This window comes from Fonsecaea erecta, assembly GCF_001651985.1.
Source record: "Fonsecaea erecta strain CBS 125763 chromosome Unknown Scaff3, whole genome shotgun sequence".
Taxonomy (NCBI): domain Eukaryota; kingdom Fungi; phylum Ascomycota; class Eurotiomycetes; order Chaetothyriales; family Herpotrichiellaceae; genus Fonsecaea; species Fonsecaea erecta.
The window spans coordinates 2,994,144-3,021,849 of NW_017387246.1; the positions used below are offsets into that span (position 1 = coordinate 2,994,144).

Below are 27,706 nucleotides of genomic sequence, written 5' to 3' on the forward strand. Positions count from 1 at the left end.
TGAAAGTCAATCCGAACATCCGAATCCGGTTTAGCCCACAACTCCAAAATACATTTCTTGGCATGAATTTGACGAATCTTCAAAGTGCGGATTGACTGGTTCACTCACGCACCATCAGCGACTCAACCTGCAACTTGCGCCCACTACCTGACAATCAATTACCTGCGCAATCCTACAACATGGCCGACGCTCCCCGAGGACGCGGCGGTTTCGGTGATAGAGGTCGTGGAGATCGAGGCAGGGGAGATCGTCGAGGGCGACGAGGTCCGCGCCGTGGTGGTGCAAAGTCCGACGAGAAGGAATGGCAGCCCGTCACCAAGCTCGGCCGTCTCGTCAAGGCAGGCAAAATCCAGAGCATGGAACAGATCTACCTGCACTCTCTGCCCATCAAGGAGTACCAGATTGTCGACTGGTTCTTGCCCAAACTCAAGGATGAAGTCATGAAGGTAAGAGGCCACAATCCACATGGTGTTACGGAAAGGCGACGCACAAAATTCTTCCGGCAGACCGTGTTTCTCTTTTCTGACGAGTCCCTTTCCGCGTACAGATCAAACCCGTCCAAAAGCAGACCCGTGCCGGTCAACGTACTCGATTCAAGGCCATCGTCGTCATCGGCGACAGTGAGGGCCACGTCGGTCTCGGCATCAAGACCTCGAAAGAAGTCGCGACCGCCATCCGTGCCGCCATCATCATCGCCAAACTCTCCGTCCTCCCTATCCGACGAGGCTACTGGGGTACCAACCTCGGTGAACCTCACTCCCTCCCAACCAAAGAATCCGGCAAGTGCGGTTCCGTCACGGTTCGATTGATCCCCGCCCCCCGAGGTACCGGTCTCGTCGCTTCCCCGGCCGTCAAGAGATTGCTCCAGCTTGCCGGTGTGCAAGACGCTTACACTTCATCTGCGGGCAGCACCAAGACGCTGGAAAACACCCTGAAGGCGACGTTCGTGGCAGTCAGCAACTCCTACGGATTCTTGACTCCCAACTTGTGGAAGGAGACGAAGCTCATCAGAAGTCCGTTGGAGGAGTATGGTGATGTTCTGAGAGAGGGCAAGCGTTACTAGGCGGGTCAGGTAATCTGAAAACGAAACACACAGCTGAACAAGGCCTGATTCGAAGGTTGCATTGGCAGATGTGAGAGACAGCTCTGCATGGCGTACGGACAAGAAGAACTAGTCTGTACCTGATCAAGAAAATACCATGATTTAAATGTGCTTCAAATTTTGGACCACTGCGCCTTGTGTGCGATCTCTATATCTGTGACATCTCCTTCACAGCTACGCTGGACATCTCAATTTCTCGAGCGTAGACTCCCGGACATTGAACAGGTACTTGGGAGATTCTACCCGTGCAGCGGACCCCGATTGTGGCCCGTGCTACTAGAATTTCACAAGGCCGGTCTCCAAATTTTCAGATGTGCACACCGACCAAGCAATTCGCAGGGATATTAGTCTGGCGATTGCTGAACCCCATATTTCAATCTTCCATGGCCATCTCTTCCATTGCCTTTACCGCATTCTCCAGTTCTCGTATCCGCGGTCCCACTCGACCCTGAATCTCCTTGCTGACTTCCGGGCTTGTCTCCTTCAGCGCTTTTTGAAAGGCCTCCTGTAGCATCTTCAATGCGTCCGCTGCGGCCTCTCTATCATCAGCCGCATAGACCGTTTTCTTCTCCGTCTCCTCGGCTGCGATTTCGAATTCGTCCTTTGCGGTGGCGTAGAGGTCGTTGAGATTTTCCATCAGGGCGTCGGCGGTGGGTGATTGCGCGCATCGAGGGGAGGAGCTGTGAAATGATGCTGAGATCTGGTGAGGATTCGGGAACCGTGAAGGTGTTGAGGGTATGCCCCTGCTGTTCTGATTTGGTCGCAAAAGACAAGAAGATATTGTCCTCCATGGCTGAGGCGTTCGAAGCGAGCGAAGAGTGCCCGTCGTCCGTCGAACGGACTTGGAAGCAGCTGTGCGCATCATGGCTGCGGCTGCTACTAGGACAGACACCGCGAGATTTGGTAGAGACGGACAATGGAGGTGGCCAGTTGTAAACACTGAGCCTGCAAGGTTTGACCCGAGCCCGGCGTTCGGCAGCCGGTGGTAGTTTGGTGGCAGCGCGGCCACCCATCTGGGTGATGACGTCGAGCCGAAAAGCGCAGCCACTCAGCGCCTCGGGTCACTCGCACCCTCTGAAAATCCGGGGAAACGAAGTCGCTCAGTCCGGTTCCTGCATTGGATTGCAAGTCTGTTGTCCCCCAGGGATTCATTCCCATGAACAAGCATCCTCGCATTTCTGAGCAGCGGGCCGTAATGACAAGAACCAATTGGGAATCGCCTCATTGCTGTAAAGGAATTCGCGTGACGTGATGCTGTGCAGAGTCTATGTGTTCTGTGGCGTCGAACCTCTCACAATGACGTCCTGGATACTTCACCCTGCCAATGAGACATTGTCGACTCGGATTGAATTCACGGGTCAAGCGTTGCCCAGACAGGTTGCAGCTGCGTCATTGTTGCGCGAACTCGTCTTCAGTGAAAAAGAAAGCTGCTCGTTTGAATTGTGTGTTTCCTTCACTACTATTCAGACCCTCCTCACTCACAGGTCTTCTGCTCCAGTCATACTCTGCGTTATTGTTTCCCCAGTCTTTTGAATCATTGGTAGCACCTTGAGAACACTGCACGATGCTCGGAAGAACACCCACGGCAGCTCTTCGTTCTAGTCGAGCACTGAGAGTCCGTCGACCAGTGCAAGTGCCTTCACGACCTCGCAGCGCCCGCTTCCAGTCTACAGCTCCCGCCAAACCCACTACCAATGCCTCGTCATCTTCGAGCCAGGCTCTTCTGGGGGGCTTGGCTGGCGGCTCGTTTGCATTCGTGCTGGGATACATGTGGTACTATTTCTCGGGTGCCAAAACTACCTTGAACACAATACATTCTACGAAAGCTTACGTTGAGGACGCCTTCAAAAAGACCACCCAGAACGCTCCAGAGCCCAACCAAGCTATTCAGTGGTTGAAGGAGACGGTGCAAAGCTACACAAAGATGATTCCGGGTGCTTCAAAATACGTCGACTCTGCTTTCGAAGATGTGGACAAGGTTCGGGAGAAGCATGGAGATGAAGTCGACGAGATCGTCAACGATACATACAAGAAGTTGAAGGACGTCACCAAGAAGGGATTCAGCATGGAAGCTGTTGTACAAGCTGGGGAAGTACTTGCAGATTGCTTCAGGCGGATCGGCAGTCTGGCAGTCAGCGCTGGGCAGGACATCCTGGACAACCACCCCCAGATAAAGAGTCAGTTTGGAGGCAAGTTCGAACAACTGCAGCAGATGGGCGAGCAGTACGGCCCGGAAGCCAAGAAGGCAGTTGACGAGACATGGCAGCAAGTGCGTGACATTCTGGCGGGCGGCGTCAGCCTCTCGACCGTGCAGAAAGTCCAGGATTTGTTGCAGGAAAAGTCACAACAGCTGAAGAAATACGGCGACCAGGCCTGGCAGAAGGGTATGGAACAGGCCAAGCCGCTTCTGGACAAGCAACCGGAAATGAAGAAGCTCATCGAGGAGAACAAGTCAAAGTTGCTTCGTGGCGATCTGGGTCAACTGTGGCAGAAGGTCCAAGAGGCGGTGCAGTCAGGAAATACAGACGATCTCCAGAAATTCGTCAAGGACCAAGTTGACAAGGCCTCAGAAAGCGCCGGCGGCGGAATTGAACAGCTCCTCAACATGATGCCAGGTGGATCAGAGATTGGATCAAAATTGCAGCAGCTGCAGGAGCTCAGTCAAAAGCATGGGCAGGAGGCAGAGAAGCTGGTCAGAAGTGCCATTGACGATGTCAAGAAGGTGTTGTCCAAGAAGGTTGAAGAAGGACAGCAACTGAAGGAAAAGGTCAAGTCGGAGACATAAGCAAGGAGCTTCACGTCTGTAAGGCGGTCAGACAAAGGCGTTGCTATTTCCCCTGCAGCACTGCAAAAGCGAGATGAGCGTCAGCCCATCATACCTGGGACTCTCAAGGCGAGTTGCCTGAGCGAAATTGATTGTCTTGTCGATACCTCGTATATGTCAAGGATATGGGAGTTGACGTCATACGAGACGGAATTGATGCGCTCTCCAATGTGTAATCGATGCAATACCCAGTTGAACACCAGTACGGGGTAGTCAGTGTCCTTTTTTAACAATTAAGCCCTGTCATAAACGCATCTTCAGCCCATGTAGAGGAGAGCACGGATCGAATGAGGAGATTACAGGCACTCACGAAACAGCTCATCCCAACTCATAGTGGACAATCTGCCCTCAATCTATTATACAGTCTGTCGCCTCCGATGTCTTCAACGACCACTTCCGCGAATACAGCTGCTCCTCCAGGCCGCCCCAATCCTAGCTCTGTGGCCGAGCACCTACAGGGATCGTCACAGTCATGGCACGGCCAGATAACTCCAGATGGGCCCTTCCCTCCGCAGCAGGGCCGCTACCACATGTACATCGGACTATTCTGCCCATTCGCGCACAGAGCAAATCTCGTGCGCCACCTCAAGGGCCTCACCGACCTCATAGAAATCTCCATCGTGAAACCTTACCCCAAGGGCGACGAGCATGGATGGCCCGGATGGCAGTTCCCCAAATCCGACGACGAGTACCCCAACGCCACGGTCGACAGGTTGTTCGGAAGCCAATATCTGCACGAGGTCTACTTCAAGGCGGATCCGGGGTACAAAGGACGGTATTCCGTCCCGGTCCTCTGGGACAAGGAGACCGGCACTATCGTGAACAATGAGAGCCCGGAGTTGATGAGGAATCTGCAGGTGGCCTTCAACTCTCTTCTACAGGAGGAATATGCCGGCGTCACGCTGTACCCGGAGCATCTTCGCGGCAAGATCGACGAGGTGAGTGATTGGATGCAGAGGGACTTGAATACTGGCGTGTACAAGGCCGGATTCGCACCGAACCAAGACGAGTACGACAAGCATGTCCCCGTGGTGTTTGCGGCATTGAACAAATTGGAGAAGATGGTCGCGCAGAATGGCGGACCATACATCCTGGGCAAAGACTTAACCGAGTTGGATATTAGGGCATACGCCACGATCGTGCGCTTTGACACCGTGTACGTGCAGCATTTCAAATGTAACCTGGGTACGATCCGGCACGATTACCCACAGCTGAACAATTGGTTGAAGAATCTGTACTGGAACGTCAAGGGATTCAGGGAGACGACAGACTTTAAGCATATCAAGGAAAACTATACCAAGAGCCACTGGGATATCAACCCCAAGGCCATCACGCCCATGGGTCCGTATCCTGATGTCGAAGAGGGGTTCGAGCGGGATTTTAGCAAGGTCAGGGTTGGGGGTGTGTCCATGCCCAACGTGGTGAAGCTGGAAAAGCAATTGCCGGGATGAGGTGCAGCCGTTTCTGAAGGATGAAACCGACATGGGATAGTTCTTGTTCGTCACGCTTGTCTTCTCACCGACGCGAGATGTGCGGGCATCAGCTGTTCTTGTGGAACGGGCAAGTGATCGGCGGTGAGCCATGTCGACATCCCAGGTGGTCCCGACGAGTATGGACCATCCGCCCGTCCCGTGAGTGGTTCCTCTGCCATCCTCAGTACCTACCTACCTATGTATGTAGAGCACCATGTATTATTCGCAGGAAATCCCCCAGTCTTGTGGATTCACATCGTTCTCGTGTTGCTTCGGGTGGTTGCCACTGCGGCGCTGAGCATGCACTGATTGGCGACAGCTATATGGGCAATTTGGCGCCGAATCATGATGTTCCTTCTTTGCGTTCTTCTCGAAATCAGTATTCCGCCAACGGGAGGGATTTTCGACGCAGTGTGGTGCGGGACCGTCCTAAGGGAAAAAGTATACCACAGGAACAGTAAAATTGTGCTCTGATATGCAAGCGAAGTTGAATAGTGCAGCACTGATTGGCCACTTAAGAGAAATCAGGGGGAAAACCGGCCGGCGCCTACGGCCGCGGCGGTGTGGGATCTACTGGGCGAAAGTTTAGTTAAAGAGCCCTGGGCGACTAGGCGTTTAGTGCCGGCCCAGTTGGTTCTTTCTAGGCTAGCCACCCACTGGTAGTTCCTGTCTCCCACAGACGACACCTCATCCCTCATCTCCAATTTAATCTCCTGCCAGACCACTCATCATCACCAAAGTCAATGTCAACGGCTAACCCAACACATGTTGCCTCCCTCGAATCGTCTGTCTGGTGCGGTCTGGGCTCCTGCATCTCCCAGTCTGACCCATGTCACCATGATCTCCGGTGTTGGTGGTGTATCCCTGTGACTTTCCTGCACCTCGGAGAATTTCTGCAGCTTTCAGTCGCTGGTTCCTGTGACCTTCTCTCAACGGGTTAAGCATCAATGTCCGTTGAGCGTGGAACCCAGAATCCCAAACCCCACCGAGGCTTAGCAGAAAGCCACCAGTGCTCCTCGTCCTCGAGCGTTGCGAGTCAAATCATGCCAAGGTGGCTGTTCGTGGCTGCGGTCTAGTCTTCGTATGGGAAAGCGATAACGCCTTCGAAGATGACGACGCAAGACATGGAGTCAAGGGACATATCAATCTCTTTCGGGAAATCCACATCTCGGGCCACAATGGGGAAAAAAAGCTGAGACTTCAGTTGATACCGGAAACAATCCTTTCACAAAGCTCATCAATTGTTGCCAGAGCCAGCAAGGACACCGCGTAGAAGTCCTCCTGGAACGCCAACCTCGTCTATGAGGTGCTGGGGACACAGGTAAGACACTGAAAACGGTTGTGTCGGTGAGCATGTGCCTCTCGATCTTTCTGGCACAAATTCTCACTGGTTGCTGGGGCTAGAGTGGCCCATTTGATAACCCCCTGGTCAAACGTCAATGCTAAAGGAGTTAGAAAAAGCCTACCGCAAGCCCTGATGCAGCCTTGATCGACGCCGTGGCTTCATCTCCACCGTCTAATCAACTTTAGACGCGAACTTTCTGAAAGCCTCATCTCCTACCCCAGCCAAAGAGTGCACGACCCCGACAGCTTGCGGATAATGCATTGGATCCTGCGCCAAAATGACCGGGCGTCTACCTGGTGCTCTGCTTGTTCCTGGCCGAGATCTTGTTATCTCGTCCGCATTAACATACCTTGTCCTAACTAACCAACGGATTGGTTGTTCTGGTCCAAGCCCATTATCTTAACAGAGCCATTTCCCTTTCAACCCAAGTTACCTGAACTCTAGATAACTGAATACGATATCTTCCAGCAACTGACTCAACGCTGCGCTCAGAGACAGATCACAGCAGAACTGCTCCTTGGTAAGAGATCGCTGATGCCGTTGATGAAAGGAGATCTGGGACAATAGAGCGGTACGACGGAGGATAATAGGATTTACAACAGCAAGGGAGAAGGAAGCATGGAAACCTCCGCCAGGAATGCGACTTTGTTGCCTGTCATCAAATGTTCAGACTGCGGACAAGATGTCGATATGGCAGGTTTGACCGAGCACCAGTGTGCTTCAACGACAACATCAACGACAACACCCTCAGGTATACTTCAATGCTCGATTCTCGAGACAATGCAGTCGACTCACAAAGCTAGCTTCAACGATGCCTCCGCCTCTTCCGCGGGCGGACCCCTCCATAGGTTCAAGGAGCATGAGGCCGCAACGACCGCCGTTACCCAGGATCGATCCTTCTTTTGGCTGTGAGTCTCGTAGAAGAGTTCATGATAATACATGCTAACCGACTGCTCAGTTCGACCTCCGGCACCTCACGGCGAGCTCACGCCTGCAAGCAGTGGGCACAGCTCAGTAATCTCTCCCGTGAGTGCGACTTCTGGCCCTCGGTCACCAGGCCCTGCCATCCGCAAGGGATCGCTACCAGGACCCCGACGCCCACCGTCACCGGAATTAACGAACCTCGATTGTGCATTTCCGCCCTTCCCTCTGCCTTCGAGAGCCGCCACGACACGAAGGCGAGAGAGATCGGCGACTCACCGCAGTGACACAAAACCATCCAAACCTCGTGATGTTCAGAAGGGATTACCTACAGGGAGCAGGCCGTACCCGCTTTCAAGAGGAGGATCAGACAACTCCGTGACGACCCTGGCCAATGAAGCACCAAGACAGAAGCAGTCTCGTTCACCAAGTCCTAGAAGTGGAGCAAGACAGCCTTTGAACACGGAAAGGGACGGCCTCCAACAGAAAAGTGAAAAGCCGCCAGAAACGGAGATGAAACCACCTGAGGTGAATTCAGCAACCCAGGGCGATGGAGTTCCAGAATTTTTGCACGCAAAGACCTTCACGCCTGAAACTTCGAGCTCTCACGCTCAGCGAGAGCCTACTGCCGACACGAGAATAGATCCTGGTCTCAGTGCATTTGACTTTGGTGACTCGGAAACTGATAAGTTCAATTCGCCGCCTACGGACGAGGCTCCTAAACCAATGGGTGAGCACTCTAGAGCCGGCACTGAGCCGTCATACAGAACAAAAAGACCTCCTCCACTGTTCAGCAACCAGGAAGTCAGCACCTTGGCCAAATCGTCTACCGAACCCCAGCCATCTCCGGTTGGCAGCTTGACGAGAGGATTGGGCCGGTTGTTTGGCCGACGACGATCGCAGTCAGCCGCATCGCGCAGGGAAGTGGTGCGACAAGCTCTTAGCGACGAGCCAGATATCCACGATACCTACTTCGCTGGCCGAAGTCTCCTTAGTCCAAGTAGCGATCGGTCATTCGTTACAGCAGAGCCATCTCCTCTGGGCATGTCGCCGTCGCTATCGCCTGGTCCTTCACTGGGCCACGAGGAATCACTGAAAGCGCTCGAAGGAAGGACGTCCGAGCCGGTCGCTGTCGCTCCTCCGACGGTCGTTGTGGAACCAGCAATCGAACAGCCGCCGCTGGAGCCTACTCCCCCTGCTGAGACTGACAACAAGGAAACTCCAGAGACGGAGGACGTCGCCGTCGTGTCGCCTGATCCTCAAGGTGCAGAGCTCATCGAGGCTCTTCGGCGAGTGTCTGTTGACTCGGCGTCGTCTTACGGTTCGGCTGCATTCTCTGAGAACACAGCCAGCTCCAGATCGAGCTCTCCGCAGACTGAGAACGTGGCATCGAAGGCATCGGAACCATCAAATGCCGGATCTCTCAATTCTGGAGAGCCTAATGTGCCAGCACCACTCAGACCAAAGATTCCAGAGCTCTCGGCCGATTCACCAACAGATCCGTTCTTCCAGCAAGGCCGTCTGTCGCCGATTCCAGACCTCCCAAACCGCGCCTCTGACTCGACAGACTCATTATTCTCGATCTCCGGGGGTCTACAGACAAGCCCGAAGTCAACCCACGAGCCTCACGCATCAATGAGCGGCAGTACCAAGTCCACCGTCCCCAACAAAGGTGTCTGCCGCGGCTGTTCTCAACTGATACTCGCAGGACAAAAATCCGTGTCGAGTGCCGACGGCCGGTTGACTGGCCGGTACCACAAGGATTGCTTTGTGTGCCGGGCGTGCAAGATTGCATTTCCCACGGCCGAATTCTACGTTTATGAAGATCACCCGTACTGTGCCTACCACTACCACGAGCTGGAGAATTCTCTTTGTGCTACCTGCGGCAAAGGGATCGAAGGTCTGTACATGGAAACGGCCAACGTGGCGGGGCGTGGGAAAGAGAAGCATCACCCGGAGTGCCTCAAGTGCACGACTTGCCGGGCTCGACTGGACCACGACTATTTTGAACTGTCCGGGAAGGTATATTGCGAACGCGATGCTTTTCGGCTTGCAACCCTACCAAGGTTCCATGACAATGCCCCCAGCCGCCCGAGCCCATTGATTCGAGAATATATCTCCAGTGGAGACCCCGGACTTGTGAGGGGCAGGAATTTCCCTGAGCGAAGAACGACCAGACTAATGACGACGACCTGATCATCACGACGATAGATGCTACATTTGAGGCCGGGATTTGGTGCCCCGGCGAAGCACCGGAGTTTCTTCCATTCGAAGCTGGCCTCGATGAGAATTGGAGGGATGCCAACACCTTGGACTTTGCACGACCGTAACCTTTCCAGTTTTGTGGTGCGCAGCAGGATTTGGTCCGCTTCATTTGTCCTGCCTTTCCAACATTAACTATGGTATATTCAAGACTTGTGCCGGCCACATGGTGAGATCATTTCCTGCCGACAGGTACGCGATCAGGAGAATAATGTGTTAGATATGTATCGATAATGTGTATGCCAGTGCAACACCTGAACCGACACCTGTTGTTCATCATCGGATCTTACAAATGCTTTCCTTTTCGAATGAGTATGCGTGGTTGGTGCGACGTCGGGCCGTTGGCCCCTTGCGGTGAAATTATTCCAGTAGGCCCGGCAAGACTGAGACTGAGCGTGTCGAGCGTTGGTGGTCACGGAGGCCTTTGCCGTGATGGTTGTTATTCGACCGCGACGACCGCGACTCAAGCCCATGCAATGGTGGAAAAGGACACCATACCCAGACAGTTGTTTCGAGGCTAGGCACCGGCGTTTTCGGGAAGCAGCGGCACCCCCACGACGCACACTGGTCGGCTTAGCGTGTCATGACCTGCTGCGTCAATCGTGACAGATCTCGCAGGCAAGCACACAACCGAGACAGGAAAAAGATTGTCCAGGATTCGGAAAGGGAACAGAAATCCCAAAGCTTGCTTTGACGACCACGAAAGAAGACCCCCGGATGGTGTAACACGGACACATTTTCCGCCCAGTCGAAGAAGACAGATGCTTGCCGTCAGGGCGTGGATGGTATGTACCGTACCTAGGCATCAAAGTTTTGAAATTGGGCCAGCGAGGTCGTCGTGTGACCGACACAACAATCCACAATCCACATCCACTGCGCACCCGAGGGGAGATGAGCAAGATTGGGTCAGTGGACTCAGCCGGATATCAAGACTGGATTCGGAGAGATGCGGGATGTTGCGAAAGGTGAGATTCTGCATGGTGGTGGATTGATTGGAGGTCGGTAGGAGTTCCAAGATACGGTTCCGGACCACAAGCGGGTACCAGTTGGTACAAGTCTCATGCGGTGCACATGCACATGCATTTCAGCAGCAGTTATTTGGAGCCGGCGGCAGATACGAGAAGAGCGACGAGAGAAACGGTCGGGGCTGGAGTGGGATGGAAACTCAACAGTACCGAGGACACTGCGTTGTTCGATCAATCCCACACACTGGTACCACCGTGTGCCCACCTTTCTTGTATTTTTTCGAATGATAAGGACTTATCGGCACGACACGACACGTCTTGATCGGCATTATGATTCTTATTATTCTTATTATTATGGGGTGGTTGTGGTTGCTGCCCAAACGGCAGTCGGGGATACAGTCAGGACTCCAGCAAAAGTATGTGTAAGAGATGAAGCGGTCAAAGCATCAAGGCTAGTGCTAACTTCTAAGTAATGAAATTAGCGAGACTAAGAAAGACGCAATTCCCTATTAATTAATTCCTTTCCCATTAGTCACCCTCTCCACCACGCACACTGGGTGTCCAAGGAAACAATACAAGAAGCCTCGATATTCCTCCATCTCTCCCCCTTCAACACCTTCAACCACCAACACAGTCCAACGTCCCCGGATCTGATCGATCCCCCTTCTTCGTCTACACGCACAAGGATCACTTCCGAGTGATCCGCCCAGCCGCCAAGACGTTTTCCAATCTATTGCCCTCGTAAGTACCACCCCGTTGCCTCTTCCCCGACCAGTCTTGCAGCACTGGTACCTGCATCGGTCCCCTGTTCATGCATTTCTTTTGGGCATCTTCCATCTGGCGCTACCTGGCGTCAATCTCGTGTGTCGTCGTGGCCATCGGACCCTTGGTCATGCAGTCGACCGCTGGTGGTACCTCGATACATTCGTTCCCCTTTCCACGACCATGGTCGTTGGACATTGCCGTCGTCGCGTTGAGAATCTGGTTCTCGTCTTCATTTGCGAGAATGCTCTCTGACGTCTTTAAAAGGTCCCATCACCCGTTCAACGGTAGCCGACGCTCTTCCCCTCCTGGAGGAGCATCGGATTCAACAGAGACCCGATAAATTCGCCATCCATCAGAGAAGCCGCTGCCACACTCCAAATTCTTTGATCCAGTCAATTCGGCCCATTCTCTTCAACTCAAGATGGCACCACACGCGGAAATCGGCGTCGGCACCATGAACGGGTATAGCACCAATCACACTTCGGACTCGCACAAGGAACTTTTCACCGTCAACTCTCCCAACGTGACGTACACGGATGAACATATCAAGAGCAAGTACGTCTACCGCACCACGGCGGTCACCAAGACGGCCGACGGCAAGTACACGGCAACGCCCAAGGAAACCGTCTACGACTTCAAGGTCGACCGCAAAGTGCCCAAGGTCGGCGTCATGTTGGTCGGATGGGGCGGCAACAACGGCTCCACCGTCACTGCCGGTATCATTGCTAACCGTCGTGGACTCGTTTGGGACACTCGTGAGGGAAGTCGTGCTGCGAACTACTATGGCTCCATCATCATGGGCTCCACCATCAAGCTCGGCGCTGACGCCCAAACCAACGAGGAGATCAATATTCCTTTCCACGACGTCTTGCCCATGGTTCACCCGAACGACATTGTGCTTGGTGGCTGGGATATCAGCAGCATGGATCTTGCGGCTGCCATGGACCGTGCTCAGGTCCTTGAACCGACCCTCAAGGCCATGGTGTACAAGGAGATGGCCCTGATGAAGCCGCTGCCCAGTATCTACTACCCGGATTTCATTGCTGCAAACCAGGAGGACCGTGCGGACAACGTTCTACCGGGCAACAAAGCCAGCATGGACCACGTCGAACAGATCAGGGCAGACATCAGGAACTTCAAAGCCCAAAACAACCTGGACAAGGTCATTGTTCTCTGGACCGCCAACACCGAACGCTATGCGGACATCATTCCCGGCGTCAACGACACCGCGGAGAACTTGCTGAAAGCCATTGAGCAGGGACACGAGGAGGTGTCGCCGTCGACCGTCTTCTCTGTCGCCTGCGTCCTCGAAAAGACGCCTTTCATCAACGGGTCCCCCCAGAACACCTTTGTTCCCGGTGCGATCCAGCTCGCGGAGAAGCACGACTCCTTCATCGGTGGTGACGACTTCAAGTCCGGCCAGACCAAGATGAAGTCTGCCTTGGTCGATTTCTTGATCAACGCCGGCATCAAATTGACGTCCATCGCCAGCTACAACCACCTGGGCAACAACGACGGCAAGAACTTGAGCTCCCAGAAACAGTTCCGATCCAAGGAGATTTCCAAGTCCAATGTTGTCGACGACATGGTGGCGGCCAACAGTGTTCTGTACAAGAAGGACGAGCACCCAGACCACACGGTTGTCATCAAGTACATGCCCGCCGTGGGCGACAACAAGCGAGCCTTGGACGAGTACTACGCCGAAATTTTCATGGGTGGTCACCAGACGATCAGCATCTTCAACGTCTGCGAGGATTCCTTGTTGGCCTCGCCCCTGATCATCGACCTGGTTCTCGTGGCTGAGATGATGACCCGCATCCAGTGGAAGACCGAAGCTGCTGCGGAGTACAAGGGCTTCCACAGTGTGTTGAGTATCCTCAGCTACATGTTGAAGGTAAGGCGGCCCTGTTTACGTTGTGACCTCTTTTTGGGCTGTTTCACTAACATGACACACTCTCTCTTCTAGGCACCACTCACACCTCCTGGCACACCTGTCGTCAACGCCCTGGCCAAACAACGTAGTGCCCTGACCAACATCTTCCGCGCCTGTGTCGGCCTCCAGCCCGAATCCGACATGACGCTGGAACACAAGTTGTTCTGATATTCTCCCTCCTCCGCACCCTTCCGACCCTAATGTGCAGGTAATGGCAAAGAAAAGAAGAAAAAGATAGCAGCACTCTGCGAAGCCGCTTCCGCTCGGCATTTTGTTGATGCGACGATAGGGGTGGCTAGACTGAACTGCCTTTTTTTTTGGCTTCCTTGCATTGCGAAACGGCGAATTTGACAACAAAAGGGTCGGGCGGCCTCGATCGAGCGAACCGATTGCACAGCACAGATTTGTTCGCTTTTCTTCTTTTTCTTCTTCTAAGTACCTACCGGTGTTGGTACTTGTTCAGTCGTTTCCGCCTCCTCTGCCCTCGACACTCGCAGTCGGGTAGTCAACCAACTCACAGTCATTCCTTTCATCGATGATCCAGCTACATAGGTGTATAGCCTTATTTAGTGAACACAACCGACATATTATTCCCCAACCACCCCGGCTTCTTCACCAGTAGGGTGCACTTGTTTGTGTCTTTGAATCTCTTCAGCCTTCAACCCCTGACAGGGGAGGTCCCGTAGATCCGTGCAGCTAAGGTATGTAGATGTAGATAGATAGATAGATAGAAGGTTGGGATCCCCCCCATTCCCCCGGCGCCTCTTGATCGCCCAGCAGGGAGGAAACTGAGTCACTGTAGAAGGCCCCCGGTTGGGGAGCTACTGTATGTGCAGACACGTACATGTACTTCTTCGTACCTTCAGTAGCCAGCATTCGTTCGTGCCTGCCTGGCTGTCTATCTGCTATCAGTAAGTATATATGTATATATATACATGTATATGCATGTGCACATGTATACACAGGCCGGCTGGGGTTCATTCTCCACATCATATCATGACATATCTATCTGTCTTTTTTTTTTAGGTCCTCGTGATGGATACGATCCCTTGAATGCCTTTTCTCCTGCTTCTCCTTCTTCGCCTTCGCACCACTTGCCGGCTAGCTGGCTAACTAGCTAGGTAGATTAATAGGGATCTCTCTCTCTCTCTCACTCTCTCACTCAAACAGCTACATATATAACATACGTTCCCACTGTACATACTTCAAGAAATAGCTCCCTACCTACTAACTACCCTGCTACTTACTACCCTGCCCACCTGTCTAAGTATGTACTGTAGGCCGCGATAGACCAGACAGACAGACAGATCGATACAATTCTTCTCAGAACGCACTGCGCGCAAGGCCGTACAACGTGGCCACGCCGGCCTTGACCCCGTCGACGATGTAGACGTCCCGGGCGCGCTCGGGGCCCAGGGTCTCGGCGCAGGCCTCGCGCACCGCCGAGTCCAGGCCCACCATGCCCGCGCAGCCCAGACAGATGGCCTGGACGCGCGAGAGTGTGTCTGCTGAGCTCGTCGTCGTCGGCGTTTGATCATTCTTCTTGATGCTGCTGCTGCTGCTGCTGCTGCTGATCTGGCCGCGCCGCAGGAGCCGCGTGGTCGCCTCCTTCATCTTCCGCCGCACCTGCTCGGCGGGGAGGTCGTGCAGTTCGCTCGCGTTGAGGCCCGTGGTCTCACACCCGACGAACGGAGACTTTGTTGTCGTTGCGGTTGGGGGACATCCGATAAACTCCGCGACGGCCGTCTGCAGGGCCTCTTCCCAGACTTTGCCGGTCGAGACGATCCCGAACGCGGGTCTGACGTCCTTGTCGTCGTCGTCGTCTGTCTTCTGTTTCTTCTCCGGCTCACCCAGCAGCGTCAAACTGGCCACGACACTCGCCTCGAAGATGCCGGTGACGTACTTCCGCGCCCCGGACCCGCGGGCGCCCTGGGTCGCCGCGGCGGTAAGCGCGGCGCACTCGGCCTTGAGCTGCGCGACGAGCGGGTGCTGGCTGTAGCACGCCACGAGGAAGGCGTCGTGGTGCGGCAGCAGGGGTAGCAGGTGCGGGAGGCAGATGCGCGCCGACTCGGCGGCGTCGTGGGGCGAGTTGATGCTCGGGATGCCCGGCGTCGGCGACGTGAAGAAGGCGTACTGCACCGCGGGAAACCCCAGGCTCTCAACCACGGGCACCAGCGCGTCCGTCATGGCCTGCGACGTGTTGGGGTTGATGATCAGGATGCGCACCGGCGGTGGCGGCCGTGGCCGTGGCCGTGATGATGAGGATGATGCTTCGTCGGTGGTGGTCGCCATTCCTCAATGATTTCTTGATCTGTTATTATTATATTCCCTTCTCTTTTCTCTGGATCTGTGGACTCTGTTTCTTTTTCTCTGTGTGTATTTCTCTCTCTCTCCTCTCTGGTGAATGCCTCTTTTTCGTCAGTGATTTTCTGGAGAAGATTGACTCGGCATCGGACGAGCTGGTTCGGAGCTTGCTGTATCTATGAAATGAGAATGCGGCGAGTCTTTCGTGTTGCAGACGACAGTATTGAGAATGTCTCACAGATTTTTTGGTTGCTGCCGGTGAGGCGAACAAACAACAAACATGGTGGCAGTTCGTCTATGACTATTTACATATCTATTGTGACAATGCGGGGAGGCGAGTCTTGTTATCTTATCGCCCGTTACTGCAAGGGACGAGGCGATAAATGAGGTACATGCTTGGGAGGTACAAGGTGCCGCGTATATACTCCGAATATTGACACCGATATATGGATATATAGATGCGAGGTCCTGGCTTGACGTTCACAATGGCATCTATTAACAGATTTCCCTGGACAAACTGTCTCTTTCGACCTGTCCCTCCTGCAGGTTGGCTCGACAGAACCTTTTCACGATTTACTCTGAATCCATCCTCTTGTCCTGAATGCCTTGCTATTCTGTTCCCGGCCCTTTCGACCGAGCCAACCCAGTCTGCCAATGTCGATACCAGGATCAAGCTTGCCAGCTGAGAGCTTCCGCCTCGACCGATACCCATGGTTGCAATGTCGGAGCGGTCGTTCGAAACCTGGCTCGCTTTCCACCAGAAACAGGAACTTCGTGCAAAGATCTGAGTTGCAAGGCTTTCAGTCGCACTCGACTCACATCTCTCTCTGAATCGACTGGGCCAGCAGATAGGACGTCAGCTTGACTCTGATGTCAGACAGCTTCCAACATGTCGCTCGTCTTCTCGAGGTTGGTTCTGGCATATTTTCCGCATTTTGCCGCATGGAATGGTCTCTAGCTGGGACCAGTGAAGCCAGGCCGAGGGATCCAGCCCACAGCAGTCTAGTCATCGTTGGAGGGTCTGAACATATTTCAACACCCGAGCCGTCGTTCTCGATCTTCACACAAGCTTGCCCTCCGCCTCACTATCCAACTTGTCGCGCGCTTTATCGTCGACAATGGGCACGGCTCTCGTCGGGATTTTGAAAAGTCGCTTCCCCCCCGTGATGAGATCTCTGAGGGTGACGTAAACGACAAATAACCAGAGCAAGAATACGCACACCGATATTATCTGTCATTGCAATGATTAGCCAGACGTCCACGAAAATGTATTGGGGGATATGGAGGAGCAATACAGATCCAATGACTCGGAAAAATCGCGATGGTATATCTATGGCGAGTGTATTGCTCGAAAGAGCGAATGTGCCGATCGGGAAAGTGAACCTGTCCACGGTGAGTGAGTCGTCGGATGGTTTGAGATCCGTCATGAAACCTACCCCCACCAGCCGATATTGAACGGGAAACGCTTGCAGTGGTATATCGTTGCCACGGCGAGAAAGAGCCACAGCAAAGTAAACCCCCACAAGACCAAGGATAAGAGCACTCCAAAATTGTATGCCAAATCTCCCGCCAGCGGATGGATGGTCTTGGTCACGGGGAACACTTTCATCGCAACGGAACCAAGCTTCATAATAGCAAAACCGCCCATGTTTAACGGGCCCAGCGGAACGAAACAGGACACAATGACCTCGCGGGGCGGGAGTTTATGGATTGTCAAGCGCTGCCAGTAGGTGATGAGAATGAACGTCGCGGCAGGGACGCCGACCCCCCAAAGAATGTAGCCGATGATGACCGTGACCAAAGCTTGCTCGTCGTTGGGTAGCACGCCGGCAACCAAAGCCGCGGTGGCGGATGCGACCACTGTTCCAATGACGGGGAATATCTGGAGAGCAGTCATCGTCGAGAGGGGTGCCTCCTCTTCTCGTTTGATGACGAGCAGAAATGGTAGAACCAAGGCACACACCAGTGACAAGACTGCATCGGCCATCCATAACCTGGATCGATTAGCAAAAGACTGCAAGACCTGGAACGGACGAACCCCCATGCGAGGTAGACGACCCATTTCCCCCACGACGGAGCACACACGAGCACCATCATATTGACGATAGTCCCGAGACTCTATAGGGCTCTGTTAGTACGTTTTCTTCAGAGAATCTCGAGACACGTACCACTGGTATGCAGCTCAGGAAGAGTGCTTGGTTGGGTCGCTCGATGATGGTGATCCACACCTTGGGAAACAGAACAAATTGGAGAATGGACACGAAGATGAAGAACCCGAAGAGGCCGATGTTCAAGCAGAACACAATGACGGAAAGCCAGTAGAGCCATCTTGCACCATACGGGAACTGGTTGAGAAGGGTGGCCACGATCTTTTGGGGCGGGAGGTCGTCCTTGAAATCAGCCATGATGTCCAAGACAGATGAGATGAACTCGTCGTCCGCTTCGAGACTGAGAGACAGGGCCAGCAATGGGCATCAACTGGGGGAAAGGCTTACACCTGTGCCCATGGTCACCGTGAACCAGCTGCGTATGCTCCCGTCAGCACGCAATCTCAGGAGTCGAGGGCAGATGGTCGTACGATGGCGTAAAGTACTTGACATATTTCCTCCATCCCATCTCACCACTCTTGCGATAATCCGGAGCCATCTGTTTGCCATCCTGCGTTGGTGCATGAGAAGCTGGTGTGGGAGAGGAATTGTCAGGGCCGTCCCCCAAGGCCGGATTCCACGATGCAATGTCCCCATCCTCGTTGGCACCTCCGCTCAGGGTCTTTTGAAGGGAAATGGCGGCATTAGTGACGAGTCTGGTCAACGCTCTGGGGCGAGTCGGTCGGGACGCGGTCTCAGACATTGCCTCTTTTGCGGCGGAACGAAGCGGATTTGGGAGTAAATGTGTGTCACGAAATGGCGTCTGTGACGTGGACGACCAGGGCTGTGGGAGTATTTGCTAAGATTGATATACGCTTTCTCCGCGGTACATGAGAGACAACGCCCGAGGTCTGGGGGCAGATGAGTAGCAGCAGTCACTTCATCCGCCCGGGTGTCGTTTGTGGCCTCGATGTTATGGCCTCGACGGTGTAGATTCGCCCAAGGAAATGATAGTGAGAGGACGGAAGCGATAGGGAGGAAAGAAACAGTCAATGGAGGCCAGGAGAGGTCGAGGTTATTATTTTGAATCTGGACTAATTCGGATCATGGCGGTAGGATGGAGCTATCCCAGGTGCCCGGCAAGCGTCTTTTTAGTCTTTTAGCTGAGCGACTGGTCGAAATCTGGAAGGAGAAGAATGCCTGATTCAGCCTGAGTTTGGGGCGCGGGATGGTAAACGAGGGTGGGATGGGTTGATGGTTGGATGGAGGCTGGGAAATAAAGAGGCAGGCCTGCTTACGAAAGCCCCGTGTGTGGGTGTCCACTGCCTTATCCTGCTCCTCACACCAAGTACCTCTCCCTGCAGCCAATAAGATATGCATGTCATTGCTATACAAAAGGATGCATATTCGACATACGAAGCTTGTTGGACCCCAATCATAACGAAGGTCAAGTGCAAAAGATAGAAGAAGAAAGAAAGAACAAAAAGATATCCCAGCCGTACAACGTCGACGACACCTGGCCTGTGCTAAGGGTTTGCAGCTGAATGAGCGTGCCCAACCTCTCCGTCGTTTCTCCTTTCCAGGTGTTGCTTCACGACTCCAGCTGACGTCGATGCGAGACATGACAGATTCGAAATGAGTGTGTGGTGGTGCCAAAAAGGCCAGGCATAAAGGCCGGATCCCACCAGACCGACCTTCCCTCCCTCAATGTAGAGACGACAGAAAGCATCGGCTTTTCCTTCCCTGCTCTCCACTGCGCTGCTCACCTTCGTGTGCATCCTCATATCCGGAACTGCGGACTCATCTCCCAACCACCACCATGTCTTGACCGGAAAGTGCTGAAGAATGATCCAAGCCCAAACGGAAAAGTACTGACGCCTGCAAAACGGTAGACTCAGCTGGTGGATCTCGTGTCTGTGCATGACCATGTCGGGACCCCATCTGACGAACCGCATAGCTCTCCCGCGGTTCGCAAATACCTGGTTCAAGCCTCGGGGTGTGCGACTTTGGTTGGGTTCGGCTCTTGCCAATGAAGTGTAAGTGGGTTTGCTCGTGCTGTTGCAGACATCCACGGTCTACAACCGCGCCAGGCACGTCTAAGGGACGAACAACCGACCTCTGCCGCGGGCCGATCCACGTTCGAATCCATTGATGTAGCCACCACGGTTGAGGTTCGATCCACGTCCCCCCCCACGACTGTGATTTCCACGGTAGGCTCCACGGCCACTGTTGAATTGATGTGGTATGTGGGTGCTCGTATTGACGAGTGGCGTGCTCCCCCGTGCGAAGCTGCCACGGTCGAACGAATCAGGGTCAATCTCCTCGACCGGAATTTGTGGCTTGTTCTGCACCGACTGCGCAGGAGTGCTGAAGGACGTTCGTGGGGATCGCGTATTTCCTGCTCGAATGCGGACGCTCCCTGCGCCGCCACCTCGCGACGACTGCGGTCCGCGTGCCGGGCCTCGCCCTCGTGGCTTGAAGACGACCTCTTCCTCGTCGCTCTCGACGTCGTCGTAGCTGAAAAGAGTCTTCGGCTCCGCATTGGACGCTCTTTTCGCCTTGTCCTTCTTGGTATTCTCTTGCGCCGGAGGTTCGTTTTCTCCCAAGCCAAGAGCACTCCTCAGTTGGTGGATATTCTTGGTGGGGATCCCAAAGTCCCGCGCGAGGTGCATGGTGTCGGCGGAATTGGTGAGGAAGATAAGACCCTCATCCGCGGGAGCCTTCTTCTCGTGCACATACCACACCACCGGGTTGAGAAGAGACTTGAGCGATGGTGGAACGGGTGTCTGATCGTGGCTGATGATGGTGGCAGACTTGACCTCAGGGCTGGTCTTGGAGCTCTGTGGCCCAGAAGAAGAGGGCGACAACGGCGGTGTCGAGCCGGGCGACATGGTCGCTGGTTCTTTCGCAAAGTTGAGTTTGTCCAAGAGGATTTGCGACAACGGCCCTGCGACGCCGCCTGCGCCGACCTTGAAGGGAATTTCTGCGTCCTTCTCGAGTTTGTTGTCCATGAGTGGGATCGACTCATCTGCTTCGTTCATCCCAGCAGTCTTCATACTTTCATTTGTGTAGTGTGCCTCCACCTCAGCCCACGTGGGGTATTGGTCGTCGGGACCTTGGAGGATGACTGGGTCATGTCGTAAATCGCCGCGAGACGAAGTGCTGCGGTCCAGGAATTTCACTGCTTTACGCGCGCTGATGCCGATCTGTGAAGAATCCTTCTTCAAGACATTCAGGCGAGAGAGCGCTGAAGCTGATTAGCGGGGGCACGAGGGAATTTGCGACACCGGCGTCCATACTGTACAAGGGCACGACAAGAATAATGAGGCCCTGCGAGACCCAGTTCTCGATCTCCTCCAGGTTCCTGGTCAGAGCCGTGTCGTCTACAAGACAACGGATGACATTGTGTTTCGACATTTTCACGGGTTGTGCCGTCTGTGACTCTGTGTCGGATTGGGGGGTGGTCGATGTTGTGTGGTATCAAAGGGGGAAATTTTTACAGATTCATCGGCGCGAACTGTGGAAGGTGCGGTAGCCAGGTGCTACGACTGCATTGTCCCCAGTGGTACATTAGTGACAGGCACACAAAGAGATGGCGGGAGAGCAAGGCGCAGGGAGCCCATACCGGGAGTGTTTGTGGCAGAGAGCAAGCAGTAAGGATAGGTGCGCATCTTCGCTAGAAATAGGTTGATGCCGTGATGGGGCAATCAGTTGGTTTCATGGAAGGATGCATCGACAGTGCAGGCTGGCGAAGTGAAGAAGAGTCCAGCTTGCGTCGTGAGGCGTCAGAGAGAATGAATGGCCGGCTAGCTGTTGTTGTGCGGTGGGTGGCAGCGGGTGGGAATCAAGAGGATCGGAGGTTGGACTGAGCGGGAAGCGGGACGCAGACTCTCTGCAGAACTGCGGGCGAGCGAATCAGCCGACGCCGGCATCGTCTCCGCTTTGTGCCCGAAACCGACCTTTGGTCCAGCACAAGGTCCTCAATACATATAGCTATCTCTCGCTTTGTGGAAAGTGGCTTGGGAGTCATATTTCTATGCCGAGGACCTCTAAAACACCGTCAAACAGCTTACAGTGTCATTCTTCAGCACTTCAAACAACATCCCTGGGAAGCCAAACAGCTCGGTGTTGCCCATGTCCCCTGCAGCATCTACCGTGCCGTGGTCGGCTGCCTTTTCTCGAGTCGGGCTTTCCTCTAGATCACCCAGCAACTCTATGGAGCTCTCGGGGCTCTCTCCCCATCCCCTGTTGAGGACCATCCCTCGCTGCATTTGCTTCTCCTCGTTCTCGTCTTTGTAGGTGTCATGCCACACCTCTTTCAACGCCCGAGATATCTCAGAAAATGTCATTTCGGAGGTGAGGATTGGCCCTCGGCTTTCCCCACGAGTCCGGATCACCCACCGACTTCGACGATGGCGGTTGAAAGCGAACGAGCCAGGCACGTTACCATGGAGGAAGATCTTCGTGGCGACCAGTTGTGCACCAGACGAGCCAGAGCTCTCGCCGGTCGTCGAATCGGGGAAAGGTGGTGATCTCGCGGCAGGGGACGATATCAGAATGTCAAATCCGTGCTTAAAATAGTTGTAGAAACATTCATCACTGGACGAATCTGCCCTGTCCTCCTCAAGCTCGGGGTCGAAGTCTGACTCTTCGGTATAGCTTTGAACTGACGACTGGTCCGTGTCCAACGCCTGAGGATCGAGCCCCGGTGACATGCTAGGCCGCCGCCGATTCGCAGGATTACCGGTGGCATGGATGGAAATCCGTCGATCATTCTTTCGATATATGGCATCAGGGGGCCCCAGCTCCGCCACAAGATCTTGAGGTGTTGTTTCACTCAACGTGATTGCCATAGGCGGGGAGGCCCTCCGTAGGAGTTCTAGTCGGCCACCTCCGAACACTCTTACCTCCTCGATCTCGTCTGGCGCTGTCTCGACAGACTTGCCAATGAGTGTCGGTGACCGAGGATACGTTGGAGATCTCGTATACAAATTTGTCCTGGCTTCTGTCCACGAGGACCCCGAGAAGATGGCCATAGATTTTGCCGAGCCAGTGGCATTGGATGATAAAATGGACACAAAATCAACCTTTTCGGACCAGGACTGATGTTTCACAGGGAAGCTAAATGCCAGCCCTGGGTACGAGAGAACATATGTGCCTTCGGAAACACCGGGTTCCGGAGCTATATATTCTCCGGCGTACGTTGGTCCAAAGAGACGGTTGTAGACATGTCGAAACGTGGGCCCGCTGGAAGAGCCTTCGTCTTGGCTGATCTCGTCCGAACCCTTAACTCGGCGGACCAGGTCGGTGTTCTTATAGACAAAAGAGCTGAGAGAAAAGTCCAAAACCTCAATTAGCCGTAGTCGCTGGTCTGGACCGTCGAACCGGAGTCTCAGTCCATTACAAGGAAGGCTGAGCACGACCGGTTGCGTGATTGGGTCTGAAGCAGAATAGGACAGCTCCAGACTTGGATAGATCTTTGGTGACGCTTTCAGCCTTGTGATTATACTGTAGATAGAAGATCCGAGAGCTGAGGCAGTCAGCACAACCCAAAGGCCCCGAAAGATGATATACACATACTCATCCAACTGATGCCCCTTTCCGGCTGAATCTGGAAAGCAGCCTTGGAGGCGGGTTCTGCCATGATCAAGTTGGCATACCGGGAGAAGAGGAGAACGATGAAGAGCTGACCGTTGCAGAGAAGGCTGTCGTGATATTTGACCTGGTGATCACGGCGAACAAGAATAGAATCCAAGTCACAAGGGGAGTCAGAACAGCGCCGACGGGGTCGGACGTGCGGGCGGACCAATCCGAGACCAGAATTTACCCGCGCCATATCACGTGCAGCCCCCACCATCTTAGCGCCTCGGCATTGTTTACATTTCGTCCTGTTTCGTATCCTTGTTTCCAACCCCGGTACCATGTTTATCTGGTGATGCACTATCCAAATGCAGTCTACGCACGCTCAATAACATTGCGTCTCCTATAACACCCGCTGCTTTCCTGCTGCCGACATGTCAGGATCACAGCGTGCCACGAGAACCTCAATGCGCCCACCACCGAGACCGCACGGGACACAATATCCTTCGATAACCGGTCGAGCTCCTTCCCCCGCAGAATCGCTATCCTCGAGCAGTGCCTCTAACGCGGGCACCAAGAGAAAAGAGAGGGATTTTGACCAAGACCATGGCGAGGAGACGAACATTCATGTCGTCGTACGATGTCGGGGTCGAAGCGCCAGAGAAGTTCGAGAGAACAGTGGAGTGGTGGTGTCAACAAGCGGAGTCAGAGGGAAAACAGTTGAACTGTCGATGGGTCCCAATGCAATCAGCAACAAGACTTACTACTTCGACAAGGTGTTCTCTCCGGCGGCAGACCAGGCCATCATCTTCGACGACGTCGTGGCGCCCGTCTTGAACGAAATGCTGACAGGCTACAATTGCACAATATTCGCCTATGGCCAAACAGGGACGGGCAAAACATACACTATGTCGGGCGACATGACCGACACTCTTGGGCTGTTATCTGATGCAGCCGGCATCATCCCTCGGGTGCTGTACTCGCTGTTCCAGAAGTTGGAAGCGGATGAGGTGGAGTATTCGGTGAAATGCTCATTCATCGAACTATACAACGAGGAATTGAGGGATCTGCTGTCGCCCGACGATTCCGTCAAGCTGAAGATCTTCGATGATGCGAGCAGGAAGAGCCATTCGGCCACGGTAGTTCAAGGCATGGAGGAGTCGCACATTAAGGATGCAGCGGCGGGCATTAAACTCTTGCGTGAAGGCAGCCACCGGCGTCAAGTCGCAGCCACCAAATGCAACGACCTCAGCTCTCGAAGCCATACGGTCTTCACCATCACCACATATGTCAAGAAACCTAACAAAACGGGCGAAGACTATATCTGCTCTGGAAAACTAAACCTCGTTGATTTGGCGGGAAGTGAGAACATCCAAAGGAGTGGCGCGGAGAACAAGAGAGCCGCAGAAGCCGGTCTCATCAACAAGAGCTTATTGACGCTAGGAAGAGTGATCAATGCTCTGGTGGACAAAAGCTCACACATCCCATACCGAGAATCGAAATTGACCAGGCTGCTTCAAGACTCACTGGGTGGAAGAACAAAGACGTGCATCATTGCCACAGTTTCACCGGCAAAAAGCAATCTCGAGGAGACCATTTCGACCTTGGACTATGCTTTCCGTGCAAAGAACATTCGGAACAAACCACAGGTCAATTCAATGATATCCAAGAAAACTTTGCTGAAAGAGTTCACCGCGGAGATTGAAAAACTCAAGAGCGAGTTGATTGCCACCAGACAACGCAACGGCGTCTATCTTACGAATGAGCAATATGAGGAGATTACGGTCGAGAGTGAATCCAGGAGGATACTGAGCGAGGAACAGAAGGCCCGGATCGAAACGATGGAAGTCAGTCTACGCATCAAAGTCCAGGAGCTCTTCAGCTTGACCAACAACTTTACGACGCTGAAGCGAGACAACGAAGGAACTCGGGCCACCTTGGAGAGCACAAAAGACGTGCTTGAAAAGACTGAGGCTGTTCTTGTGGACACAGAAAGATTGCTCGCGGAGGAGACTGCTCTGCGCGAAGCACATGAGATAACGGAAGAGAAATTATTCGGTATTGGGACCGAGCTAGTCTCGACCGTTGGTCACTCTCTCAAGGACATCGACGGTCTGCAGGCCAAGCTCAGGCGGCACTCTGTCCTCCATACACAGAACCGCGAGTCGTGGAATTCTTCTTTCGGCCGGGTAATGGACATCTGTGAACTGGTTGACGAGCGCATCGGAAGCTTCCAAGCAGCACACTCTGAGGCCGCCGCTGCAAGCTCTCGTCGGATCGAGTTATTGATAACGACCGAGATGGCTCGCATGGAGACTTTTGGCCGACTATCTCAAGAGAAGTCCTCCGAACTGGCCAAGGACTGTGCTGCGGTGGAAAATCAGTCCGTGCAGGCTCGAGATTCCATGAACAATGTCCTCGAGGAGATCAAAGATCTCCGTGAGGATGTCAAGGACAACCTCAGCGAAGGCCTTCACGGGCTCTCCCAGGCAGCTGCAAAAATATCTGCGGAAGTGATCTCGGAGCTGGAGCAGTTTCACACCCAGTTGCATTCGTCCTACAGCGGGCTGGGGAAAGACTTTAAGGCGATGTTCGACGACCTCACCAAGCAACTGACGGCGCAGCGAGAGGAAATTGAAGCCTTGTCGTCAGCTCTCCAAGGGGCGAATCGCTCCAACATTGAGGCATCACTCTCAGCTTCTACCCAACTCGAAGCCATTAGGGACGAGGAGAGAAAGGCTGCAGAAGAGGAGAAAGAGAAGCTCAAGGAGCAGATCTTGAAGCTGATTGACTCGTCACATCAACAACAGGAACAGAGACTGTCTAGTCGACTGAATAATGTTCAGTCACACCTCGTTGAAGCGACCGAGCAATTCGAAAGTGCTGATAAGACTTATCGCGATGGTATGGACAGGTGGACAGCTCAAGGCAACGAGCTGATGGCGTCGGTGGTGACTTCAAAGGACGAATTGAAGACTAAAATGAAGAGTGATTGGACGGTAAGTCGAGCAGAAGTTGATCTTTATGGAGGCTAATATCTTGCAGGCGGTCAGTGCACGAAACCAAGCCATTCAAAAATCCACCAAAGCCGTCCACGAGGAAACGGTCAAGATCGTCGACGCTCGGCTGACGCAAATGTCAACCCAAATGGGGGCTCTGGACGAATTTGTGACGCGAGCTCGAACACAGAACGACAGCCACCATGCTGAACGCTTACAGTTCTTGAGCCACGCCGTATCTCGTGCTCAGGACGGGTTTAGCAGTCTGAAGAAGGAATCCGAGCTGTGCCGTGAAGGATTTGGAGCCTTTGCGGGAGAACAGGAGACACACCGAGCAGATGTTAACAGGCTCATGGGATCCTTGGAGGAAGGCACCAGGCATCCTCTCCAGGATATGAGGGCAGAACTCTCAGAAGCAACTTTGACGGATTACATCCCAACTGGAGAGACGCCACAGAAGAGGGAGTGGAATTATCCGACGCATCTGCCTCGAACCGAACGCCACGAATCTATCATTGCCAGGCTGAGAGGTCTACCTGATCCTGCTCTCGTCGCGAAGACGCCTTCATCAGTGAGGACACCGGCCCGTTCGCCTAGGAAGCAAGCATCACCACGTAAGGGGCCAGCCTCGCCTTCGAAGCTACCGAGTCCGACCAAGGCCAAGATCTTCACCGACATTGAGAATTCTACGATACCGGCCTTGCAAATACAAAGCACTGCACCGAATGGGATACCCCTCAGTGAGCCGAAACCTGGGCTGAAAGAAGTCGACATCAATGTTCTTAACAGCAACAGACCGGTAGTGTCATCAACAACATCCATGACGTCGTCCAGCATTGACGAGAAACCTGTGCTGCTGGATTTCAGCAAGAGTATCGGCAGTGGAAGTCAACAGCCGCCCCTCAAAAGGCACGCGACGACTAATGCAATCGTCGAGAGCAGACTCCCTACCGCAAAGTCGGGCAAGGTGACGAGAAGTACCATGGCTGGCTTAGCGGGTATGGGTATCGGCGGCGTGGAGAATTTCAGCCAGAGCGTTGGGCCATTGGGTGGAGGCAGGAGGCTGAGAAGCAGTCCGCCTGGCTAGTCTGCTCACCGTTGAGAATCTGTGTTGTTTTGTTTTCCAGTCCCGCGAATGGGACTTTCT

At 53.8% G+C, this 27,706-nt stretch overlaps 12 protein-coding genes across 12 annotated transcripts; 6 read left to right on the plus strand and 6 right to left on the minus strand.

The window, feature by feature from the left end:
* Nucleotides 1-179: 179 nt before the first annotated feature.
* On the plus strand, nucleotides 180-1,063 carry AYL99_04334 (40S ribosomal protein S2; the record flags this gene model as incomplete). Its single annotated transcript, XM_018835848.1, has 2 exons — nucleotides 180-446; nucleotides 548-1,063. The coding sequence occupies 2 exons, from the start codon at nucleotides 180-182 to the stop codon at nucleotides 1,061-1,063; spliced, it is 783 nt and encodes a 260-aa protein (XP_018695498.1).
* A 412-nt stretch (nucleotides 1,064-1,475) lies between these two features.
* AYL99_04335 (hypothetical protein) lies at nucleotides 1,476-1,967 on the minus strand (the record flags this gene model as incomplete). Its single annotated transcript, XM_018835849.1, has 1 exon — nucleotides 1,476-1,967. The coding sequence occupies one exon, from the start codon at nucleotides 1,965-1,967 to the stop codon at nucleotides 1,476-1,478; it is 492 nt and encodes a 163-aa protein (XP_018695499.1).
* Nucleotides 1,968-2,666: 699 nt separating this feature from the next.
* AYL99_04336 (hypothetical protein) lies at nucleotides 2,667-3,887 on the plus strand (the record flags this gene model as incomplete). Its single annotated transcript, XM_018835850.1, has 1 exon — nucleotides 2,667-3,887. One exon carries the CDS (start codon nucleotides 2,667-2,669, stop codon nucleotides 3,885-3,887), a length of 1,221 nt encoding a protein of 406 aa, XP_018695500.1.
* A 416-nt stretch (nucleotides 3,888-4,303) lies between these two features.
* AYL99_04337 (hypothetical protein) lies at nucleotides 4,304-5,377 on the plus strand (the record flags this gene model as incomplete). Its single annotated transcript, XM_018835851.1, has 1 exon — nucleotides 4,304-5,377. The coding sequence occupies one exon, from the start codon at nucleotides 4,304-4,306 to the stop codon at nucleotides 5,375-5,377; it is 1,074 nt and encodes a 357-aa protein (XP_018695501.1).
* Nucleotides 5,378-7,554: 2,177 nt separating this feature from the next.
* Nucleotides 7,555-9,994, plus strand: AYL99_04338 (hypothetical protein; the record flags this gene model as incomplete). The annotated part of the gene is made up of 3 exons (XM_018835852.1): nucleotides 7,555-7,651; nucleotides 7,702-9,686; nucleotides 9,842-9,994. 3 exons carry the CDS (start codon nucleotides 7,555-7,557, stop codon nucleotides 9,992-9,994), a joined length of 2,235 nt encoding a protein of 744 aa, XP_018695502.1.
* A 2,083-nt stretch (nucleotides 9,995-12,077) lies between these two features.
* On the plus strand, nucleotides 12,078-13,757 carry AYL99_04339 (hypothetical protein; the record flags this gene model as incomplete). The annotated part of the gene is made up of 2 exons (XM_018835853.1): nucleotides 12,078-13,550; nucleotides 13,623-13,757. 2 exons carry the CDS (start codon nucleotides 12,078-12,080, stop codon nucleotides 13,755-13,757), a joined length of 1,608 nt encoding a protein of 535 aa, XP_018695503.1.
* A 1,155-nt stretch (nucleotides 13,758-14,912) lies between these two features.
* On the minus strand, nucleotides 14,913-15,881 carry AYL99_04340 (hypothetical protein; the record flags this gene model as incomplete). The annotated part of the gene is made up of 1 exon (XM_018835854.1): nucleotides 14,913-15,881. The coding sequence occupies one exon, from the start codon at nucleotides 15,879-15,881 to the stop codon at nucleotides 14,913-14,915; it is 969 nt and encodes a 322-aa protein (XP_018695504.1).
* A 1,072-nt stretch (nucleotides 15,882-16,953) lies between these two features.
* AYL99_04341 (hypothetical protein) lies at nucleotides 16,954-18,298 on the minus strand (the record flags this gene model as incomplete). Its single annotated transcript, XM_018835855.1, has 5 exons — nucleotides 16,954-17,124; nucleotides 17,189-17,276; nucleotides 17,330-17,887; nucleotides 17,932-18,011; nucleotides 18,062-18,298. The coding sequence occupies 5 exons, from the start codon at nucleotides 18,296-18,298 to the stop codon at nucleotides 16,954-16,956; spliced, it is 1,134 nt and encodes a 377-aa protein (XP_018695505.1).
* Nucleotides 18,299-18,431: 133 nt separating this feature from the next.
* On the minus strand, nucleotides 18,432-18,743 carry AYL99_04342 (hypothetical protein; the record flags this gene model as incomplete). Its single annotated transcript, XM_018835856.1, has 1 exon — nucleotides 18,432-18,743. One exon carries the CDS (start codon nucleotides 18,741-18,743, stop codon nucleotides 18,432-18,434), a length of 312 nt encoding a protein of 103 aa, XP_018695506.1.
* A 1,333-nt stretch (nucleotides 18,744-20,076) lies between these two features.
* Nucleotides 20,077-21,397, minus strand: AYL99_04343 (hypothetical protein; the record flags this gene model as incomplete). The annotated part of the gene is made up of 2 exons (XM_018835857.1): nucleotides 20,077-21,227; nucleotides 21,280-21,397. The coding sequence occupies 2 exons, from the start codon at nucleotides 21,395-21,397 to the stop codon at nucleotides 20,077-20,079; spliced, it is 1,269 nt and encodes a 422-aa protein (XP_018695507.1).
* A 632-nt stretch (nucleotides 21,398-22,029) lies between these two features.
* Nucleotides 22,030-23,624, minus strand: AYL99_04344 (hypothetical protein; the record flags this gene model as incomplete). The annotated part of the gene is made up of 2 exons (XM_018835858.1): nucleotides 22,030-23,510; nucleotides 23,561-23,624. The coding sequence occupies 2 exons, from the start codon at nucleotides 23,622-23,624 to the stop codon at nucleotides 22,030-22,032; spliced, it is 1,545 nt and encodes a 514-aa protein (XP_018695508.1).
* A 370-nt stretch (nucleotides 23,625-23,994) lies between these two features.
* AYL99_04345 (hypothetical protein) lies at nucleotides 23,995-27,646 on the plus strand (the record flags this gene model as incomplete). Its single annotated transcript, XM_018835859.1, has 2 exons — nucleotides 23,995-26,559; nucleotides 26,606-27,646. The coding sequence occupies 2 exons, from the start codon at nucleotides 23,995-23,997 to the stop codon at nucleotides 27,644-27,646; spliced, it is 3,606 nt and encodes a 1,201-aa protein (XP_018695509.1).
* Between the last annotated feature and the right edge of the window lie 60 nt (nucleotides 27,647-27,706).